At 41.0% G+C, this 24,211-nt stretch overlaps 1 protein-coding gene across 1 annotated transcript; it reads left to right on the forward strand.

The window, feature by feature from the left end:
* Positions 1–2,567: 2,567 nt before the first annotated feature.
* On the forward strand, positions 2,568–23,902 carry UBE2D3 (ubiquitin conjugating enzyme E2 D3). The gene is made up of 8 exons (XM_074541108.1): positions 2,568–2,713; positions 15,941–16,004; positions 16,089–16,120; positions 18,535–18,612; positions 19,446–19,551; positions 20,901–20,994; positions 21,497–21,546; positions 22,568–23,902. Coding segments are annotated over exons 2-7 (360 nt in total). The 5' UTR covers positions 2,568–2,713; positions 15,941–16,003; the 3' UTR covers position 21,546; positions 22,568–23,902.
* Positions 23,903–24,211: the final 309 nt, after the last annotated feature.

Genomic DNA, 24,211 nt, shown 5'->3' on the forward strand with positions numbered 1-24,211 from the left:
CTACTGTGCTATTTTTTAAAGTAATAAAAAAACCCCACTGCTCTCCTAATTCACTGCTGCCTATAGTCAAGCTTCATACTGAAAATGTTGTTACACAGTAAGCTTTTCTGAATATTCTGCCTTCTCCAAACCAATAATAATTTAGTATCCTAGACAGCAAGACAACTAAGACTACAGCACTATAACAAACACAAATGGAGTTCAGTGCAATTATGGGGACATCCCTCCTGGACAGCAAATGCCATGTTTGTCACTCTGATACATCCCATCATTACAGCACAGGGGCAGTCAGATAATCTTTCTCTTCTTGTTTTACAGAAATGGAGTAGGAGTCTTTCCCCATGTAGAGAACTATGCATAAACCTGCACAATTTATTACTATGAGAAAAAGTGATCTGTTGGCCCATGCTGCACAAAATAAAAACCCTCCAAGGAGCTGGAAGTGCCACAGATGGTATCGCTGTAAATAAAATAATCATTCCTCATTCTCTAGAACTACCTAAAAGGTTGTTGTGAGGCCGGGGTCAGTCTCTTCTAGACTGCCTGTTGTGAGGGGATTAGAGGAAATGGCATTAAGGTGAGACAGGGTAACTTCAAATTAGATATTAGAATAATTCTTTTCAGGGTTTAGGTGATCAAGCATTGGAAGAGGTTGCCCGGGAAGGTGGCAGAGCCACCATTCCTGGAAATGCCTAAGAGGTGTCTGTAACTGGCGCTGGATGATATGGTTTGGGGGCAATGCCCTGTGACAGCTCGACTTTATGATTTTAAAGGTCACTTCCAATTCTGATGATTATACGACTCTGTTTGATGCATCTGGCCCTTGTACTGACATTCCACGTCACCATATTTTCCTTTTGGAGATGTTTTTTCCCCTATACCGAGACACTTGGTTTGGTACCCTCGTGTGTGCCGATACGCCACTAAAAGGAAGCGCCCGGGCCCGTTACCCTCAGACCAGGCCCGCGCTCTTCCTGGGCAAGAGCAGCGCTTTAGCTTCGTCATTCGCACCGAATGCGGCGAACGCTGCAAACCCCATCGCTCTGGGGTTCCCGCCTTGCTCCGTGCCCAGGCGCTCCCGGCACGGCCGGGTCCGTGGGAGCGCCGTTCCTTCCCAGGCTCCAGGCGGGCCGAGCCCCGCTCCAGCCGTTGGGGCGCGGGGCGGCGGCGACCCCTCCCCGGCGCTGACAGCCAGCTGACGCGCGGAGGAACACCGCGCCGCCGCGTCAGCGGGCGGGCCTAGATCCGGCCGCTGCCGCCATTTCGCGGGGAGGCGGGCGGGGCGGGACCCGCCGTCAGCGGCGCGCGCCCGCGGCCGAGCCTCGGGAACCGCCGAGCTCCGGAGCCGCCGCGACCCCCAGGAGCCGCGGGCGGGAAGAGCCGCACAGCGGTTCCGAGGCGGCGGCGCCCGCGGGCGGCCCCAGAACCTTCCTTCCCCTGCCCCGCCCGTTCGCCCTCGGCCCCGCCCCCGGAGCCGTTGGCGGCGGCGTGCCGGGCCCGGCCCCGCCTCCCTCCCTCCCGCGGCGTCCGGGCCTGGCCAGCGGCGGCAGCGCGGGGCTCTCTCGCCCTTCCTCTCTCGCTCTTCCCTGGGCGGGCGACGCCTCTCGGCTCTCCCGGCACTTCGCACCCTCTCCCGGCCGTGACGGGCGGCGGCGGGCGGAGCGCTCCCCCGGCAGCCTCACGGCCCCGCTGCCCGCAGGCAGGACTTCGGGCGGCCGGCCGGTCGGGCGCCCCCCCGGCTGTTTCCGGAGGAAGGAGAAGAGCAGCTGCCCCCTCCCCCCTCTCCGCCTTCCTCCCCGTTCTCCTCCTCCTCCTTCTCCTCCTCCTCCTCCCTCCCGGCCCCCCGAGCGGAGCGCGGAGTCACCGCGGCGCGTAGACGGGCCCGGCACTCGCACACACACAATGGCGCTGAAACGCATCAACAAGGTGAGTGAGCACCGCGGCTCCTCCTCCTCCACCGTCCCCCCCCTCCTCCTTCACCGCTTCGCCCTTCTTTTTATTGTTATTTTTTGGGTGTTTTTTCTCCCCCTTCCCCCATCGCCTTCCTCCCCCCCTCGCCCCTGGAGGAGACGGGCGGGGGGGGAGAGGCGGAGGCTGAAGAGGCCGGGAAGCGGCGGCTCCTTCCGGCGGGGCAGCGGCCCGGCTGCGGCTGCGAGGCCGCTCTCTCCGGGCCTGAGCTCGGCCCCGGCCCCTTCCTGAGGGCGGGGGCCGGGGGGTGTCGGAGAGAGGCAGCTCCCGGAGCCGCTCGGATGTCAGCGCGGCCCGGGGTCGCTGCCGCTGCCCTTCCGCCGAAGCCGGCCCGGATGGCGCCGGCCCGTGTGTGGCTGCCGAGGGCTTTCGGCGCGATGGAGGCGCTGCCCGGGGCAGCAGCCGGGCCCCCAGGCCGGGTTCTCCCCTCTGCTGTGCAACTTCTCTCCCGCATTGTAAGATGGCGGCGGGTCCGCCTGGCCCGGGCGCTTTCCGGGATCCCTCGCGTTCCGCAATAACGCGGCACGGACACACGGAGCAGCCACCGCGGCGCTGCCCTCGCCCCGCAGTCGCCCCTCTCCGCCGTCCCGGGGCCCTCCGGACGCCCGGGAATCCATCGCCCGTCCGGGAATATCTTCCCCCCGCGCCCGGCGGGAGCGCGCTGCGCGCCGCCGCCTCCCCCCCGTTGCACAATCGGAGCCGGGTGGAGCAACTTCGCGGCGGCTAACTCGGAAAAAATGCCGAGGTGATGAAAGTTTGTTGGTTTGGGGGTTTTTTTTTCCTCTTTTTTTTCTTTATTATTTTTTTCTTCTCTTTTTTTTCTTTATTTGCTTGTTTGTTTGTGGCGGTGGTTGTTTTTTATTAAACCGCTCCCAGGCTAAGAAGGCTCCCGGCGTGAAGTAGCCCCTAAGTAGGTCTCGGTTTTCTCGGCAGGTTTGAGAATTGCTGGGATGTAATGGCAAAACGCGATGGGGAGCGCAGCGGCGTAACCGGGAAGTCGCTGTTGGTCTGTGCTCCTTCTTACGCGAGCTACGTGGAGCATTTACGTGTTTCAAGAGCTCAGAGGAGTTTCTTGGTCATCTCATAGCCTGCCAAGATGGCAGAACGTCAGTGTGTCCTGAAATCGGTGAATTTCAGTGCACAAAACACCTTTTGTAGACAGTGTGTAAACTTCATGCCGCCTGTTAGTCTCGCTTTAATTTCACGCAGTGCCTGTGGTCATGTTTTCGACAAAAAAAGCGTTTTTTATAATATTTGTAGTGAATGGATAGTACTGTTTTCCTACAAAATTTCAATTCCGTTCTGGGTAGCTAGCTGAATGGATTGTCTTTGAATTATAGCTGTGCTCTGGCAAGAATTTCAAAACAATTCCTTTTGAATCTGCCATCAAAACTTCTTCCCTGTATTAGTGGATGATATCACTTGAGTTGAAACACAGCTAGGATACTCCCTGGTATGCTTTGTCATCAGCTCATGCTTATGAAACACGTTCAGGCGCTGCAGGTAAGAATTTATTGTCAAATGTAAACCAAGACAAACCCCCACTTATGTAGTAATGTGGTGGTCAGAACCTGGAAACGATTCAGCGTGACTCTTGAACCAGTAAGTCATCTCTGACTTCAGCGTCTTGGCCTGCTGTGTACAGTCTTGTCCTGTATTGGTCTTTACGCTCTGTGGCACTGTGTGGTAGGAAGGCTCTGCCTTTACTCTTGCAAGAGTTTAGGATCGGGAAGATAGTTGAGTTAAGGGTTTTTCTTTTTGCCTTTTTTTGGTTTTTTTGTGTGTGTGTGTTTGGGTTTTTTTATCAGCTTAATCACCCCACACTAAAAATTCGCATGGAGTTTTTAGTTTTGATTTTTGTGTTTGCAAGCCTGGAAGTTGAATTTATTTGTGAAATGAAACCATTCTTTGCACGTTGGTTTCTTTCCTTTACTGCTTTCCAGTACAAATGTTTACAGGGGCTGATGGTGACATAAAAAAACAGCAGGGCCAGTTCTGTAACGAAATGGTTGTGAATGTAATTTTAATCCTGTCAACCAGTAAAGCCCTGAGAGAAGGCATTGTCACTGATAAGCTGGGATTCCCTGTCTTCCAACTGTAAGATCACAGATCAGACCTTGGAACTCTCTGCTTCCTTGCAGTAGGTCTTTGGCAGTAGATGAGAACAGGCTAAAGAGAAACCAGGACCTCAGAACATTGTAATCATCATAGCTGATTTAGTTTGTGTTATTACTTGTCAGGACTAGAATTCATTGTCTCCTGCAGTGGATGACATCCTCAATGTCCCAGTGAAGATACTTTCAGTCTGTTTATTTGGCTCCCTGTTTGTGGGCTTGACATATCAAGCAAAATAACATTCTTCATTCTACTGAGAAAACTAGACTGTGAGACTCTGTTAGTGTGTGTGTATATCTTTAATTTGAAGTCTGTTGCGCATTCAGAATGCAACCACTCTTAAGGCATAACTGGCAAGTTCTACGTCTGATTTGAAAACGAAAGTAAATGAGTATTTATGTATTGGGTTGTCTGCTTCTGGAACACCCTGTATAAAGCACTCCCCAAACTGATGTAGTTGTCAGGTACACAGCCAATCCCAGAAAGATTATTGTTACGCTGGAGTTCGTCATGGCATCAGTGCCATCTGCTCTGGGGGCAGCTTGTGTTCAGTTGGCAAAACTCTGTCCTTGATATGGCTTGCTTTGCAGTTGTTTTATGATAACAAGCAAGTTCTTTTCCCATAAAATTAAATGCTTTCTTTCCTGAGGATGAAATTTCCCCTCCCAGAATTATCAAGAAATTCACAATGATTTATGAGCATGTATGTAGATGCTTGGTGCATGCTGTGGCACATTGTCTTGGTCTGAAGTGTCAGTGGTGCCTGCTAAAAACACGTGCTGTAATTGCTGCAGCATCCTGGAGCTTCCGCTTCCAATGATGATGATCTGGTAGCAGGGAAGCGTTTATGTACGAGTAGGGAATCAGGAATGCATAGAATTTGGAAAACTTGGAAATGGTTCTTCATTGGTACACGTCCATTTTATCACTGCTGTACGCACCCATTAAAGTGAGGTAATGTAAGTGGCCTGAGTGATCTTGATAGGCTAAAAATAGAATTAATACAGGAGATGTATGCATGAAATGTTTCGTCTGTGTAATCCTTAAGAAAGCTTGTGCCTGCTGTGTTTTATGGCCATTTGATTAAGCATAGCACAAGCCAGCATCATTATATTGGAATAATTTATTAGAAAATCTTAAGTGGAGTTGGCATCCTGGAAGCTAAAGGCTGAAGGTGGCAAAACCATTTATTGCTATTTAAGTACAGATAGGCTTCCATTGACACTGCGGAGTGGAGACTGAATTAACTATTTTCCTCAGGCTATAGCCTCCAGCACTGTTCCTAGATGTATAATTAATTGCAATTTTAACTCCCCTTCTCCAGATGCTCATAGTAAGAAATGCTGCTAACCCTGGAAATACAGTATTTTCAGAGATGAGGTTTAATGTGCATCAGTGAGGACTGCATGGAAATCTGCATTAGTTTAACCAAAGTCAAAGAGTTTGAAAGCCTGCTTTTTACTTTATTTTTAAACTGCTACTCTTTTCTTTTGAACTTGGTTTGAATTTTAAAAAATCAATAATAAAGCTGGTTGGAATTAAGTTTTCTTCTCTGGATGAAACCCACAACACTTTTGTGGGCAGTCTTGGGTTTTGTTTACTGGGCTTTCTCAAAGTTGGAGTTATGTGATTGATCTCATGCTTTGAATGAAGGTGTAGAAATAAGTCTGGATTTGTGTGTTTAGGGGCTCAGGAAGTTAAGATTAGCTAGCTAATAAAGTTCAGTTGATGGAAGCTTAGTTGAAATGCTTTAAACCTTTGTAAATGCTCTCTCTGTGTATTGAATTACCTTTTTTACTGTAATTTCCCTTAATTTTTGTGAATGTCCAGGGCTAGACCAAGGCCCTGCCTTGAGTGTGTAATTCAGCACAACTATTGCACTCGGTGGTAAGAAGGTCACATTGAGCCAGAAGGCAGTGGTTGGTTTTTAAATCATGATACTGCAGTAATGGAGTTTGGGAGGCCCTAGTATTGAAGAACTTAAATTATTTTTAAAGTCAGAATAAAATATTTAGCATTAGATGAAAGCTGTCATCACTTAAATTCTCTTTAAGATTTAGCTTAATTTCATAGTAGAACTGTCACTTCTTTTTGTTTAATATCATTAAAATGGAAATAATGTTTCTTAATTGGATAGGTTTGGTATTGAAGGCCAGCATTTATTAATAAAGTATTGGGTGTGTTTTAAGAACTGGCCATTTTTTTATGAGAGAGGAAAACCTATGCTTCCTTAGCTGGAAAGTTTGGACTGTGATAACTTAAAGATTGGTCTTGTTAAATGAACACAGTGCTTGTGAAACAAGTTCCCAGTCAGCATAGAACTTTAAATGTGTGCATTGGAGTAGGAAGAGAATGGGGATTGTTATCTCACTTAAGTGATTTACAGAACTTCAGAGATCAATATTCCATTAGATGGGTACTTCTTGCATACTTGAAAAAGAGTTCTCCAGTATATCAAGGATTTAGGTGGGATAATGTATACAGAGTAAAAAGGGTGACCAGCTCTTATGATCTTTATGATCATTCCAGCTTTTAGAGATCTAGTTGGCCTGATGTGGAACTTTACAGAACGAGCTCCCTTCGACTTCCTGCCCGGTCTGTAACCAGTTCTGAGGCTTTTCTCTGAGCTCACAAGTAGTGGATAAGGGAGTGGAGAAGGATGGAAACCGCTGTAAGCAGCAGCTGTTGAGTACTGAGCAGTGAACTGCCTCTTGCCAAAGGCATCTCTCTATTCCTTGTGGAGCCCAGTTCCAGCCTGGTGTTGCGCCCTCCCTACCCGTGGATGTGTTCTCTGCATCCACTGGATAGAAATATTGGAGGAGAGAGAGGATGGAGGTTCTTAACCTTCTCTGAGATATCAAGTGACAGCTGGTAAGGTGGAGTGGGAAAGGGTTGAGCTTTTGTGTCATTCGGATTAGGGCATTGATACACCATCCCTGAGAAGTCTTTCTGTTGCAAATATGAAGGTTTTGCCACTTTTACTGTCTGCTCTGTGCTCTTGTGTAGGTCCCTCCCCTTTGCATCAGAGCTGGCAGATGGGAACTTGTGGTTTGCACTTCAGCCTTAGGTCTGATCTCTCAGAATAAACTGACTTCTGTTGATGCTTTTAGGCTGAGATGCCATAGCTTATGTTGGAAGGGCTGAGTTACAAGCATTCTTTGCTGTGATTGATTTGATGTAGTAACCTGATGGTAGAATATGCAGAAAAAAATTAAGAAATGAAAGCAGTGCTGTGAATGTGTGTGTGTATATATATAACTGCAGTCAGTAGTGCATTTTTAAATGTGGTTGCTTTTTGCCAAGTTGGTCTTGAGGTCTTAAATTGTGTAGAGTTGCACGTGCTTGACAAAGTTCTGTAAACTTCAGAATATAAATTTAATGTCTTAAACTCCAAATTAAAAATGCAGGAGATTTAAAGAAAAAACTACAACAAAACCAGTTTCTCTTCACTGGTTTTCTATGGGACACAGATCTGATTAAATTTGTGTTGGGGAAGCTTTGCAAAAAAAAAAAAAAGTTCAAATTACATTCACAAGTTTAAATTGGTGTTTATACCTTTAGCAGCTCTTTGTAAAACACTCGAATGTAGACAAGATTTAATACTGGAAAATGCAGCATTACAAGATTCAGGACTGAAAGCTAAATAGATAGGGGGATTGTTACCAACAATAAACTTCAGTATTAAATTTTTGTGTAAAGGAAGCCTTTGTTCTGAACATCATCCCTTTGAGACGTGTGATATACTAGACGTCTTCAAGATCTGCATTTTTTTCCACTGTAATTGTGATAGGTTTCTATTATGGTCTTAAGAAAGCAAGATGAGAGGATTGTAGACTGCTTTGCAAAAGTCACAGCCCAGTAGATAAAGGTCACCAACATTTAAACCTTTCTGCGAGCATCTGGACACCAGAGTTGCTGGTTGAACTGAGTGCAGATACTGAAGTGCTTTAGGTCTTTCTGATGGGGAAGGTAAGAAGATGGTATTAAATGTTCAGTTACCTTTATAGTGAGCAGCTTTCTCTGTAACCTGGAGTTAAGTTGGCCTGGTGTTCATCACCTCTTTGAGCTCTTCTGAGTGTCTAATAAATAAGTGCACTGCTCACAGGCAGTACTTCTCAACCTTTGTTGGCCTATTTGAGTAGTAATGCCAAAAAATCTTAAATCAGATAAATGAAAAATATGTTTTTCCTTTTAGCGTTACTTACAATTCTTTTCTTGCCTTGAATAATATAGGAAGATCTCCTTAATTACTGTTTGCCACATGAGCAAGCCCCCACTTCTACTCCCTTACTTCAGGATGCAGTCTGCTCATAAAGATGCTTTGAAACTTAAAACTTCCCTCATTTATTAAGATCTTTCTGTACATCACTATTCTCTGGATAGCTGAGGTGGAACTCAACTGTAAGAGCAGGTGTACTCCAGATAGTTTTGTGTTTTGTTTTGGTAGTGGTTGGTTAGTTGTCTTGCTGTGAGTTGATTTGTGTGTAACTGTACCTAATCCTAGAGCCGGGCCTTTAGAATGATTATGAAGGGTAGTGTCAGAAATAGCATAATATAATATATGATGGGTAATTGTACAGTGTAACTAAGGCAGTATAGTCAGTCCCACATAGTTGTGTCCATAGGCTGCACCCCTGTGGTATAGTGTAATAACTTTCACATGTATCTTTGTATTCATAAAAAATACAGACCGGTGAAAGTTAAGGCAGTTTTTTTAAAGGAGAGCTGATTTTCAGAGTTTATTAGGTTAATTAATAAATTTCAGAATAATATCTCAAGCTATTGCTAAACAGTGAATTCACCATGCTGATTGCAGACATGGTATTGTTAGAATACTAATTTGAGAATTCTGTTACAGCGTCCTCATTTTTTTTAGAATATGGATAATTGTTGTAGCTTTTCAGAAAGTGGAGACTGACTGATGTTGTGCCCCATTGAGGTCACTTGTCATTTCTACAAAAACTTGTCCTGCACACTGCCAGTCCCCAAACTTGTTTGTGTAGTTTTGGCAAACTCTGGGACTCTTCTGTCCCATGGAGCGCAGGGTGTACAGGTGCCACTTCTGGTTATGTGTCAGATGCTGCTCTGAGTTACTGTGCCCTCAACAAGCTGAAAGGCAGCATGTTGGGAGCTTCTTGCACAATGCTGCCAAATTCCAGTGTCTAAGAAATAATGAGCCTGCATTGGTGTGAAAATGTCTAGCACTATTCCCAAATTGCATTTCTCAGAGGTAGCCTTCAGGAAAGAGTGCCTTACTTCGAGTATAAACTTTTTTTCCACCTGCATCAGTTTACATTTGTCGGTACTGAATTTCAGCCTTCCCTTTGTTTCCCTGCCATTCTGTTTCATTTAGCAAGGCACATCTTGGTGTTTCTTGTGTGGCCTTTGTTTATACCAGTTACCCTCTTCTTTGAGGGCTGCATTGTAGTCCTGGGTTACAGAACCAAAGATTACTGTGGTTCTTGCAGAAAAAAACTCCCAAGGGAAAAGCCATGCTAAGTTTCGGTGTCTGATATTCAAAAGCTTGGAAATGGCAGAATTAAAATACTCAACTGTCACTGAATGACTCAGTAGTTAACCAGTGCTTCACTTCAGCCTTGCCCCTTCAATGTACTTGAGCCAGTGTGTACAGTTCTCATTCTTCACTGAGCCCAGGAGCGTTTTCATAATCTCTGCTGTTTTCAGGGTATGTTAATTGTTATAATAACTCAGAATTTGTGTGTTAAGCAGTCAGATTTTCTTCATCTTGAGTAAGACAACTTCTGTGGTTTTGGTTACTTTAGGGGAAACAAACTGCACTTTTGGGTTCAAAGCACAGCTACAGGTGTGTAGTTACCACCTTTTTTTAAAGTTTGTTCTGAAAGCCTTTAGGGAATGACCAGGAAAGCAAAGTCTGTAACTGCATTCCTTTTCCATTTGGATCTTTCCAGCTACTCTGCAAAACATTGGAATAGAGAGCCATTTCAGTTGCAGTAACTCTGAAATTTCCCAAAAACCATTACCTGCATTGTACACCTTCCACATTCCAGAACAGATGAGAACAGCTGTAGACAATACTCTCATTCACAGAGGCCTTGTGTACTGAAAGGCAGGTTCTTAGGTTCTTTGAAGAGATAGTAGGGAGTCACCTGAGTAGTTTGTATCACAGTCCAAGTACACCAAGTGCTTTAATTACAGTGGCACAGCACTCTGGCATTTCCTTCCTTGAGTGTGAGGCTTAAAACATGAATATTTCCATGTTTGTCTTTTCTTATACCATGTTGGTATTACTGCTAGACACTGTACAAACAGTATGTGAGGTGTAGGCTGAAAAATCCAGTACTGAGGACTGAAGGGAGAACCATGAAAAATAGAAGCAGAATAACCAAAATAGGGAGAATTACAACTGTTACATTGCTAGTTGTGTTTTGGGTTTCTTAAAAACCTTTCTGTGCTCATTGTCTTTCTGTTTTTTGTGCTTATTTTTCATGTGTTTTCTTTGCATATTGTCCTTTTTTAATCAAGAGGAACCTATGTCTTTCTGTATCTTGCACTGCCATTACACGTTGCTTTTATCTATTTATTTTTCACCAGAAGGCCAGCTTGTTTGAAACAGATAATTTTCTGCTGGTTACATTTGTTTTGTGATGTCTATTATGCCATTCATTTCTTACTCAGCTTAGAAATCCACATTCAGTGTCCTTACCAACTGTTATTTTCTGCTTCCAGGTGTAATTAATTTCCATGCCTAAACTACTGTTTCAAATGCAGGTGTGTGGGATGAGGCAGTAGTTCTTTGCTGCTTGACACTTCTTAATCTTCAAACAGGCTTAAATGTTCTTCCCCTCCCTTTATAGCTGCTTCCAATCCTTCCTTCTTTTTTAAAGCTGTTTTCAGCTGTGAGCTAATGAGTAAGACTAATGCAGTGATGATTTTTTGGTTGCCTAGAGTTTGAAATATCCTGTTTGACACATCATTAGACAAGCAGTCAAGTTAATGAATGCTGATTTTTTGATTGGCCTAAGTGTTCATTTTTCTCTTTGTCCTTTTTTGGTTGGATTGGGTTTCTTTGGGTTGGGGGGGTGGGGTTTTTTGGGTGTGTAAGCATTGTGTGTTGTTTGGGTTTTTTGTGTTGTGATTTGTTGATTTATTTTTTTCTTAACTTCTGATATAACTGCATCAACTTTCATGTCCTCCGAGTTATTTTCTGGAAATTTAAGGCAAACCCCTCTAAAATAGCCCCTCTCTGCTTTCTTGAGTGCAAACCAGAAAGCTGCAGTATGTAATTTGAACAAATACCTGTGTTATGAACCAATATTAAATGTAACTGTGAATTAAGGCCTGTGGAGGACAGTCTTCAGTCATTCTGGTTGGTGTGATCTTCTGTCACTGTGTTTAAGTCAGCTGTTACTATCATTAAAAGGAATGGCTGCCTATTTCCAGCTTAAACTAAAAAAATGCAGTAGTGCCACAGGGAGTATGGAGTCTGACAAATGGGAAGAAACTGGTGCAGATGCTGCATTATTTGGTACCTTGCAAAAAGGCAGCTTGCTAGGCACCAGGCTGTCATCTCTTACAGAGTTTTCTGGGACCTGGAAACTTCTGTTTTCTTGTTCATGCATATTTGGTTGAGAGCCTTTGGTTGAGCCTTTGTTAATCTTTAAAGTTTCTTCATTCTTTAAATGGCTTCTGTCATCTTTTAAATAGCTGGTAGAGGGGAGTTGTTTGAGGGATTTTTTTAGCAGCTTTTTGTCAAGAAAAGAATGGTACTTCTGGTTTTATTATCTAGTCCTGCATTTGCTGTCACGTGTCAAAGTTTTGAATCCTTACTTGAAGCTTAAGCCATATTTTCTGTGTTAGTTGTGATTATATTGCTGCAACACAAGCAGGTTAGTTAGCTTTTTTATAAGCATTTTTTCTTGAAAATACTGGTTTGTGGGTTTTTTTGTTAGCTTTCTGATAACTGTATAGTGAAAGAGAAGGGAGGAGATAAAAAATGGGGCTGTTTCACCAGTGAAACTGAATCTAGCTAGCAGCCTAATGTGACACTGGCAGAGAACAAAGTGCTGAATTTGTGTTAGAGCAGATCTGTCTGTTGCAGTGATGGGTGCTGCTATTTTATTTCTATTGATCCCTGTTTTCCAAAACTGTTGCAGAACTGTACACGTATTACTCCTTGTCTGTGATACTTTGCTGTTGTCCTGTAACAGAAGCATTGGTGCTTACTCTTTTAACAGTGTTCTAGGCTGTAGAATGCTGAGTGACTAATCATCCTTGTGGAGAAGTAGGAACTATCACACTTTATATTTGGAAACTGGGCCACAGAAACGGTGACATGCTGGAGCTGCACCGGAAACCTCTGGCAGTGACAGAGACTGCTGGTCACGGTTGTAATTCAGGACTAATCCTTCCCCATAGGTGCATGGTGTGACACTCCTCACCAAATTTGGGTTATTGTTTCTGTAGTCTTTCACATTTGCTGCTTGGGAGTTTTGGTTTGGTTTTTCTTAAAGTACCTCTGCAGTGAAAAACTGTAACAACCGATTCCAGGAAAATGTGGGTTCTGTTTTAAGGATTTTTAAGAAAATTTGGGATGTAGCTTAATAACCCTTGAGAAAGGGAAAGCATTACTGAAACCATGTTAAAGAAGCTAAGTTGGAGAAGTAGGTACTATAGAAGGAATAGGAGAAGCAGAAAGCTCTTCTATGTAAAAATATTAGATTCAATATTTTTTTGTTACAGAATTGTTACTCTTGGTTGCTGAGCTGAGAAAGTAGATTTGTATTTATATTGCTGAGTGGGAAGCTTTTTTAAAAAAAGCCCCCTTCCTTTCCTTGAATAAAATGCTTCACCTGCACTCCAGATCTCACAGCCCACGTGTCTCTGCTTGTTCAGTTTCCAGTTATTCCAGTTTGCTTGTTGTGTTCGGTAGAGTTGTAGCTTTCAGAAGGAGGTGCTTTTTAAAGTTACTCAGAACTTTCCACTCCCGTGATAAAAAGCCTCCCCTTTTTATGTAGATGGGAAGTGTCACTCAAGAGAGAGATGAAGTAGGTCTGGTGTTACTGTGAACCAGGTTTGCTTCATGTTTGCCCAAGTTCTCCACAGCCCTTGGCACTCTGCTGAAGCAGCTTTACTACAGACTGCTGTGAGCATAGTACCCAGAGAAGCAAATACAGAGTATGTGCCACCTCAGCTTCTTCCCCTCCACATTTAGTGGGTGAATTACTTGCTTTGTGGGTGAAATGCCAACTGGGATATCATTTGTTCCCAGAATTATCTGTGTATTGAACTGCTTTGATTAGCACAGTTAGGGTGCTTTTTTTTTTACTGAGCTATTCTAGACCAGACAAAACTTCAGTCCTTTTGTTAATGAAGGTCACTGCTACCTTGTTATCATGAGCAGTTAAAGTAGTTAAAAGGAGTACCGACATAAATTTTGAAATGATTGGAGCCTGGAATATTGAAACCAATTTGTTTTAGCTTTTAATTATTTTTAGTATTTCCAAAGGGTTTTTTTTTTCACAAATGTATCACTGGAACTTACTAAATTTAATTTGTCTTACATCTGCAATTACTTTTCCTGGTTGAATTATTGATGTTGAATTACTAATTTTCCTGCTGTGATAAAGTACCTATTTTTATCTTGAGTACTGAATTCTTGTTTCTCTGAAGATAGTAGTACCTTTTGAAGACCTCTCTAGTCTAATGTACATATCTCTAACAGTCCACTTTATGCTAATCTTGTCTCATCCTTGTCGTCATGCTACTTAATTTTATAATTTTCATGTATGGCATGAAGAGTCTTCATAGTTCTTAGTCCCTGGGAGAGTTTAAAAAAAAAACCTTGAGGATCTAAATGTACTTCTGCTATTAAATCCAGTAATAACTGTACAACTGCATTAAAATAATAACATTTGTGTCTTTCTGCTTATTTTTTTGCTACAGCTTACTTCAAGGGACATGATATCTTTTTTCCTCTCAGATTTTGGAAATGATTGATCACTCTTAGAATTGGAAAATACATTTTGATGAGAAACAAATCTGATTAACAAAACCTGCTGTATTTGTTAAACAGCAAAAAAATGCCCTGAAAATGAAACCTTTCTATCTGAAGCTTCTTTTACATTTATTGATTGCCTTTACCCGAATAACATAAATCTAAGTTAGCAGATTTTTCTGAAGGATAATGAACAACATATGGAACTAAGAAGTGATACTAAATGGCAGAAAGAAGTCTGTCATCAGGCCTCCCAGTAATATTTGGAGAGAGTAGCAAAATGCATTGTAAATGCATGTACTGTGATGATGTGGAAAGAGCTGTTTGCCTTCCACAAACAGCAGCAGTGAAATGAGCTGCACTGTTATTAACTTCATTGTGCCTTATCAAAACTGATAGGGTTTCATTTTGTAAAACAGTGTGATGCCAGTGCAAAATGGAAATATTTATTAACTGCAAAATTCATCAGAATTAACGAGTGTAGGGAGAGGAAACCTGGGACTAAATTTTCTTGGTGTTTGGAAGGAAGGGGATTGTTTTGGGCTTGGAGTGATGTGGTTTTGTTGTTTGATGGGGAATGTTTGGTTGGTTGGTTGTGATTGGGGTTTTTTTTAGTGTATGGGCTTGCACATGTTGAAGTGGTGTTATTGTTTGTGTTTGCAGGAGCTATCATCTTACCAAAGAACAACGTGTTTTATGTTACAAGAAACATGAATTGGGGTTCTTTCCTCATTTTCCGTTGGCTTATACTTAGTAAATTTTTATGGATTGCAGAATTTGTGAAACTTTAAGTATGTCCATTAGGATCTTCCCAGGCAAGAGTTAGCTGTCTGGTCCAAATATGCCTATGTTTCCAGCGTAGTAGATATGCCTGGCTTTCTTAAATGTCTGACAAAGTTCTTGGTTGAATGGCTTGTGTAGACTTCCAGGGGAAAAAAACCAACTTGTGTGAAACTGTTAATGTATGATATATGGGCCGAATAGTTTGCCTTTTCTTAAGACTTCTAGATTGTTGACAAGTGCAGATTAATCTGTAAAAGCTCTTGAAGCCCTTTTTAGAGTCAGGGGAGAGCAGGGGAGAAAGAAGGTGGTTGTTACATGCTTTAACTGAAAGTGTAAATTTAATTTTAAGACACTGTCCAAACAAATGAGTTGTGTGCCATTAAAACAATTTAATAGAGAGCTTCTTTGTTTCCTCACAACAGTATTGTAACTGCCCAAGGAACCCTCCATCTGAACTGTTTCCATTCCTCTGTAGTGGGGGAGGGAGAGAACGATTCCTGCAGTCCAGTAATTTTAATTTTAAAGGCATAATTGTCTGAAATGCAAAGTTTAAAATAAAAAATACATATATTTTGCCTGATTACAGCACTTGTGAGCCTCTTGAATTTTCCTGTTTCAGTCTTTGTGAGGTACATCCCTAATGCAGGTAGTGGGTGAAGTGAAACCAAGTTTCTGTGGGGTTTTTTCTTCTGTTCTTAGTTCTAATGTCAGATGTTACATAGAGTTTTTCCTGTTTCATGAAGACTCATCAGCAGATTTCTCTGGTTCCCCTTCAGGCTTCTCTGGACTTGAGTCTTTGTAACTCAATCAAAAAGTGATTAGACTTTGCCAGCTTAAGGCTTTGTGTCCTGCTTCTTTCTTCAGCAGGAGTGTTTACCCAGTAGTGACATACATGTAATTGGAAAGGCATAGTCACTGTAGTTACAGGTGGTTTTGGTGCTTCTTTGTATGTTATAAACATTTTTGATACTGATCTAGTGGTTCTTAGAGTTGTTAATTGCACATTTTTCTGTGTTTGTATATGGAAAAAATGTTAAAGGGTTTTGCTGGACATGAAGTGAGAATTAAATATTTTTGTTTGTTTTTGTTTTCCTAAAGGAACTTAGTGACTTAGCCCGTGATCCTCCAGCACAGTGTTCAGCAGGTCCTGTTGGAGATGACAGTAAGTGACTTTAAATTTATTGTTTTGTTTGCTGACTCAAAGCATATCATGCCTAGATAATAATGCGGAGTTTTTCTTTTGTAGTGTTTCATTGGCAAGCCACAATTATGGGACCTGTAAGTATTCTGATTCTTGTGATGTAATATTAAATGAGTAGTTCCTACTGAGGAGAAAACTCTGGGGTTTTTGGTTTACTTTTGTTAGCTCCTCTTATCCAAGTTCTAGAGATCTTCATTACAGTAAAAGAAAATGAGGGAGGGGAAAAAACTCACCAGTTATTTTGTTGTTGTGGTGTTTTTACAAGGACATGTACTTCAGCTGAAATAATCTCTAGGGCAATGTTAGGTATTATTGCTAAATATCTGGAAATTTTGGTTGCATTTAACTTTTTCTCAAGTTTTAATCCAGCATGAACTTTGTACCAGGACCTGGTTCTACTGTCAGGAATTAGTTGGGATGTTTTTGTGTGGATCTTAAAAGGGAATCTGTATTTGGTCTGGTGTAATGCTGAGATCTTGAATATTTGGGTTTTAGTTATGACTGGAGAAAAATGTCAGTGTTGAATGTTCGGTAAGCATCTGAAACCTGAATGGGACTTTTTCCTCATTAAGGATGCCAAATGTTTGGTTTTGTTGAAAACAGCCTGGAAGCAGTTCACATCTGGAGTTTTCTGGTTACCTGTATGTAAAAGACAAAACCTGTAACCTGTGAAGACAAGCCTTTGGTGAGGCTACAGAGTAGGCATTAAATATCAGTGATGCTGAATTACCATGGCTTTATATATAGCTACAAGTGTGTTATTAGGAGGGGGCTATTAGAGGTTCACTGGACTGAAAGATGTTTCTTCATCCCAAAGTACCTGCTCATCATTGGTTGTCACTAGGTTCCTCACAAAGATAGAATTGTTCAATAGCTATATTCATGCTTAAATGGCAAGGAGTGTTGTGCACTCCACTGCATATGATGATTTTATGTGGCTGGTGTGTGCATGGTCATGAGGTATTAAGCACTGATTGAATTTAAATTGGGATTATTATTTTTAGTTTTCCCTTGTGGTGTAATAATGTACAGCTCCTTTTTTCCCCCATGTGGTTTTCGTGGTGTCAGAAGGTCTGCGTTCCTGTTTCCAGATTGGGCAGTACCCTGACAGAAGTGTGTCAGTGTGGTGTCAGTAGTTCTAGTGCTGCTGCCTTTAATAACAGACAGGGATTGTGGAATCAATCATCTGATCTTCACCTCTGCAATGGGGTATTTTGATCTTCCTGGGTGTATGAGAGTTTGGTTTAACACATTTTGGAGAGGAGTTTCTGTAATTGATAAAATGTATCCCCACAATATGTCCAGTGAAAGGGCTGGTGTTTTTTGGCTCCTTAAGGCCTCATATGGTATCTGTTGACCAAATACAAGAGGTTCTATCTTGATCACTAGATTTCATCAGAGATAGCAGAGGGTATAATATGCATGTTGAGGGTTTGAGTCCCCTGTCTTGTGGTGCAGATTTTCATTCTCTGGTATTTAAGTAATACGTAGTTACTTCCTTACATTGGTGAAATGTTTTTGCAATTAAGATGAGAGTTATATTAACAAATGATGTTGAAGTGTACTGTGTATGCCACAAATTCATTTTCCCTAGCCCTGAGTCCAGAATTAACAGCAAAGTATTCTTCAGGTTCAACAATGAAATTGTTAGCTCTATTTCAGAAATTTAGTTGTAATTTTGAGTTAAAAGCCTTTTGCTTCTTTCTTCTTGTAACTGCTAACTTAATCCCTATTTAGTCACTAGAGTTTTTTCTTCTTCTTTCTATCATCTTTTTTACTTCCATATGTTGCTTTACTGTTTATAGTTAAACACCTTAATGAATTATCCCAGTAATTCTTCCCTTGGAGCAGGGAAATGTGAAATACTCTCTCATAGTAGATTACAGTTAATTTCTAATACAGAAAGAGAGGAAAAATTCACTTGACTTATGATTATTCTTTTGTCTGCTTGGTTGTGCTGGTGGAATGGATGAGATTTTTTTTGTTGGGGTCTTTCTGGGTTTTTTTTTCAAGGAACAGGGGCCTAGCTGTGTACTCACAGGTTTTCTGCAGGGCTGAGGCTCAGGACAGAATTTAGCAGAGAATGGGAGTCTGTGGCCACTCTAAACTTGGGTGGTCACAACAAATAAGCTCCAAACAAAGAACTGGAGGTTTTGGAATCTGATGGGATCCCCACTCTGTTAACATTACTTCTTGGAGCTATCTTAGAAGCATTTGAATGCTTCTGCCCCCTAGTCCTGAGTGGATTGTCAGAGCTGCTGGGTTTTATGATGCGTTAGCTTGGAGAGGTCCGCATGGTAAATAATGTGTGTGTGTTCTGTATCACTTAGCTTAGGAAGTAGGAATTGAGTTTTAATTATGTCTCACTTGTATTGGTGGGTTAAACATTTGGGTTTAAACGAATTGCCTCTCCATTTATTTAAAACCAAGATCTTCAGTGATACTTAGTCCTAAAGATGATAACAGGAGAATTATTTGTTTGCTTTGACAGAACGATAGTCCATATCAGGGTGGTGTATTCTTCTTGACAATTCACTTTCCCACAGACTACCCATTCAAACCACCTAAGGTAAGTATTGCCATGTCATTTGTAAAATTAGTGCTTTTTAAAGAACTGAGTACAGGAAAGAAATTACCAGCCTCTCTATTGTAGTATTGTCAAGTTCTCACTTCTTTTCAGGCATTCTTACTGTCTATTAGATGTGTGGGTCCCATTCTGATCACCACAGGAACTGGGTGTGTTAGCATATTCTTTATGAGCAAATCCATCTGTGTGAATTCCAAATGTCTTTTAAAATATTTGGGTTCATTTCTGGTTTTCTGAATTGATAGGAAAACTTCATTAGCTTTGTGTTACTATAATAGAATTCTTGCCAAGGAGACTGTCAAGTATTATTGTAGCTGTTTGGATTGGTCTGTAGGAATGTGACACCGTGGGTAGGGATTTACTTGCTGAGTGCCTAAAATTGAGAGAAGGGGTTATTTGCTAAGAGTTTGGCAGTAATTGCAAAATGTGCTCTTTTGTGGTAGCTTTATCAGCCACTAGCTTTGTCTTCCAATTTTCAGTCAATATGACCCCCTTGAGGTCACTGCAGTGTTGGAAGTTCCTTAGCTCTGTGACCGAAGTGTTTCTGTGGTTTAGGCACTGCTCTTGGGTGTCTTCATCAAAGGCAGCTGGGATTAAAACTCACACTTGCCCTCTCTCTGTTGGAAATAGTGCCTGGTAGTGGGAGACTGACAGCTTGTGGTTTGGGTGCGTTTCCCTGAATTTCATGCAGTTTAACTGCTTAATCCTTTTCTTTTGGAGTAAATGGAATTGACTGAGGGCTTGACTGAGCAAAACAGGTGCAGTTACTGTCATAGACCCAAACACATTCTTTGTTTCTTTGTTTTTTGTTGCAGGTTGCATTTACAACAAGAATCTATCATCCAAATATTAACAGTAATGGCAGCATTTGTCTTGATATTCTAAGATCACAGTGGTCTCCTGCTTTAACTATTTCTAAAGGTAACTTTTGTGAAGGAGAATTTTTTCCATCTTGTGCTGAATACCGTGCTTTTAGCTTTGATTGTGTTAAGTTCTTACCCATCTCTTTGATTTTCCCTTAACTTACCTTCCTCATTCAAGCCTGTGTTTTGTCAGTTTGATGATACTGCATTTTTAATGGATTTTTTTTTCTAACACTTTCTCATATGTGGCTGTGTAAGGCCTTGTCTGGCCATTCACTTGCTTCAGTATTCCTAGCAGAGTTTACCAGCTTGGACCCAAAGGAATTTGCTGGTATTTGGATTGAACCAAGCCTGTGTTGGGGTGTTCAAGCTAAGGCTAAGAAGCTGCTTGTTTGGAGCTGCCCATGTAGATACATATGCATATTAAATGAAAGATTAATTTCAAGTCAGTTTTTAATACTGAAATTTGCGTAATTTTTTCATCCTGTCCAGAGTTACATGCATAGTTCTTTTGGCATATCTGTGGTAGATGAATAAATCTGTTATTGATACATACTGCTTTCTACCACGGTGCACTGGCATTGCATTGCATTACTTAATGAACTAAGTTTACTGATCCTGCTTCATGATAAATTGATGTTGTGTTGCAAGAGAAGATTTGTGGCTTTCCTCATTTTACTACAGTACATAACAGATAATTCTCAAATATTTTCATGATGATCTAATTGTTTTGCCTCAAAGCCACTGGTCACTGTGGCTTCAAAAGATCCCTCAAAGTGCCTTTTTGTCTATAGAACTTGTAATTCCTGTCTGTCCAAACAGTCAGTTTGTTATTTGAATCTGGATTCCCTACATTTTAATCCTTCACTGTTTCCTTCTAAAGCATCTGTGAGAGTAGAAGATGAAGTCCTCATAGTTGCCCGCAACAGTGTTACTGAGACTTTTACAACATGTGTGTAGTTTTTGTCAGTCTAGACCAGAATATTCTTGCCTTAAGTACAACAAATAAAGAATTCAGTCTGATTTAAAAACAAAAAACTTAAATCTGAGGATTTTCTACTTTTAGTGATAAGAACCATGGATATGCTGTTCATCAGAGTACATAATGTGCTTTTGTGTTGACTGCTATGTTACATCATAGTGCAGAGCACAACAGTGCTCTTCTCGTGTATGTGCTGACAGCTGTAAGTATGGGGATATAGGAAGCAAATAGTTCTTACAAACCTTTAAGTTAGTATGGGCTTTTTACTTAAGAGTTATGAATTCATATTGGCTGTTTTTCAGGAAAATACTTCTGAGTTCTGTCCTGTGACGACATTGTGCTGATGTAAAGATCTGTGCTCCATTGTTTCTGAGATTGCCATTCCTCTTTCACTATTGAGATTGCTTTTTTTTTTTTTTTTGCAGTTCTCTTATCCATTTGTTCACTGTTATGTGATCCAAATCCAGATGACCCACTAGTGCCAGAGATTGCACGTATCTATAAAACAGACAGAGACAAGTAAGTACAGAATTGTGCAAGACTGGTATTTTTACAGACTGTAAGAGTTCATTGTCAGACAGCAGTTGTGTTCAGTGAACTTTTTGTGAAGATCTGAGATGGAGAAAACTTGTGTGTCAAAGTGAGTAGTGCATAATTTAAAAACAAAGGAGCTTGGCATCTTTGAAGTTTATGGGTGAAAGAGACGTATCTTTTTCTTATGTGCATGGAAGTACTTTACAGTATATATATTGACTTATTTTGCTTACCATGCATAAATCTAGTTAGATCTTCATAATGCTTTTTGAACAGCTTTTTGTTGTTTTGATGCCTTCATTTGGCAGCAGCTTGGCCTTAAATTTTGGTTCTTCCCTTGAAAATGGGCAGCAGATTTTTTTTCCCCATCTGTGTTGCAACAACTTTATTTTCCTTAGGTATCTTTAACATTTTGCACAGATAGAATAATATGAAGCAGATTTGGGGGGTTTATATATATTAATGCTAAATATATTTGTCCAATTAGGTACAATAGGTTAGCAAGAGAGTGGACAGAGAAATACGCTATGCTGTAGGGTAAGAATATTTGCAAATTATGGTGCATTTAACAAAATGGAAATTTGTCAGCACTTGGGTGCTGCATGCTCTAAGGCACTGGATTAACTAACAGATAATGGATGCACCAGTTAACGTGGAAATTTAACAGCTTGATCTGTGGTTAGTGTGTAATGTATTGGCTAGTCACTATTTCTCACAGATACTACTCTTGCATGGTCAAAAAAAAAAGTTAGTATGAAGTAATTACTGAGTTCTGAGCTACGTTGTCAATTTGTTCTGGTAAGTATTTTACCCAGATTTTGTCAGAATTTGGTTGAAAATGATGCCCTGTAGTGAGACCTCATATATAGACATGAGTGATTTCAGACAATCCAGATTTCAATTATCTTTAATCAGCAGTGTCTGTCTTCCACATTTAAACTTGGAAATATATGGGAATTATATTCTGCTTGTATAGTTAATAATTAACTTACTGACAAGCATGGAGTTAAGTGTTAACTAATTGTCAGCTCAGTTCCTGTGAAAGTAGTGTGCTTTAAATAGTCTTAAAATTTTGAGCAGTATATTTGTATGAAAAGAATATTCAGTGCATTGAAATGCTTAGTGTTGTTTTTCTTTAAAATTGGAAATTTGACATTTTGTATCCAGTGGCATTATTAACCAAATAATTGTTGCTTATGGCATGGGATAGATACTGTAATCTTAACCTAAGAACAATATGCAAATGAAGGATTTGCATTTATTCCATCCCAGATAGTCTGTTTCTTCTCTTTCAGTAATTTTTTTCATGACAGACTTCTTGCAAATTTGCTTGTCTTGACTTGAAGGCTTTCCTAAAAACTAGAGAATATCTATCCTAATTGGAGTAGGGAGGAAATTGTTCAATTTTTTGAGTTCAGGTATGTCTCGGTACATAAAGAGACTTCTCACAGTGTAAAGAGAACAGAGAGATGGGATTAAAATCATATTTAATCATAAACTGCTTAGGAAATTGTCATTTTCATGCTGATGTTAATTCAGTTCCTGGTTTTGTCTGCAGGTACAACAGAATATCTCGGGAATGGACTCAGAAGTATGCCATGTGATGCTACCTTAAAGTCAGAATAACCTGCATTATAGCTGGAATAAACTTTAAATTACTGTTCCTTTTTTGATTTTCTTATCCGGCTGCTCCCCTGTCAGACCTCATCTTTTTTATTTTTTTGTTTACCTCCTTCCATTCATGCACATGCTCATCTGAGAAGACTTTAGTTCTTCCAGCTTTGGACAATAACTGCTTTTAGAATCTGTAAAGTAGTTACACAAGAACAATTGCCCAAGATTCAGAATTTTTTTTAATGGAGCATGTGTATTATGTGGCCAATGTCTTCATTCTAACTTGGTTATGAGATTAAAAACAAACAAACATTCCTCACTGCTCTAACAGATACTGAAGATACCACCTGAAGGGGGGAGGGGAGATGGATGTTCAGTTTTCTCCCATCAAAGAAGTAATATTGCTGTAGCAACATCCATCTTGTTCCAAACCTTCCAGTGTTAGAGAACTGAGGTTTTATTATATGCTTTTGCTCATAACTGATGTGTCTGGAGAATTGGTACTGAATCTATAGCATCAGCAGAACAGAAAATGTGATGTATCTTATGCATGTCAATAAAGGAATGACCAGTTCTTGTTTTACAGAGAATGGAAATTGGAAGTCAAACATCCCTTGTATTCCAGAATAGGGTTTAAGAACATTTTTGTAATTCATTTAAATTTTGTTAGGAGGCTTGGAGCTATTAGTTAATCTGTCTTCCAAAACACTGTTTAATATAGCACTGAATAAATGATGCAAGTTGTCAATGGATGAGTGATCAACTAATAGCTCTACTAGTAATTGATTTATTTTCTTCAATAAAGTTGCATAAACCAATGAGTTAGCTGCCTGGATTAATCAATATGGGAAACAAAATCTTTTGTAAAAGCAAAGCTGGTTTTTGTATATACTGTTGGCATTTGCCTCGTTGTTTAACATCAAATGATGTAAAGTTCAATAGAGTGACTCTTCTGCCATTTTCAGTTCTAATGCTCAGTCTGTTGCAGGTTGGCACATTGCTCGGCCTGGTGGATGCAGAGTTAATAAGCTAACATAGTCGTGTAGCCGTAGTGGGGGGCTGCACTTGGTGCTGGGAGCCCAGCGTTCACGGATGGACTTGGGACCCAGCAGATCTGAAGCGGTGTATTGTGGAGATACTTCCTGATGCACCTGTGTTTGCTGACTGAGAACCTTTTTCTTTACCTTGTACACTTGACAACTGAAAGATCTTAATGTGGGGGTAATGATGAGGCAAAAAAATTATAAAATAAAGTACTGTTTTGATGTGGGAATTGTCATGAGGCTGTGTTGAAGTGACTTTACTATGTGGGATGTTCGTTGCCATTGAAAAGGACTTGTTCAGCCATGCTGCCATTTACATTGATGACTATTTTAATGCAACAGACACTTTCTTCATGTCAGGTGACTAAACGTGAATAAAGACTCATTGCTATTGGATTTTTGTTCTACAAGAAACATTGTCTTGTGCCATTAGTTTATCTTTCAGCAACAAGGGCATTATTAAATATCTGACTCTTTCCTCCCCTCTTCCTTCATATTTTTCCTTGTTTAATCTTTTTGGTCTCCATTCTTAACATCCATAGCTT

The sequence above is a fragment of the Zonotrichia albicollis genome, chromosome 5, assembly GCF_047830755.1.
Source record: "Zonotrichia albicollis isolate bZonAlb1 chromosome 5, bZonAlb1.hap1, whole genome shotgun sequence".
Taxonomy (NCBI): domain Eukaryota; kingdom Metazoa; phylum Chordata; class Aves; order Passeriformes; family Passerellidae; genus Zonotrichia; species Zonotrichia albicollis.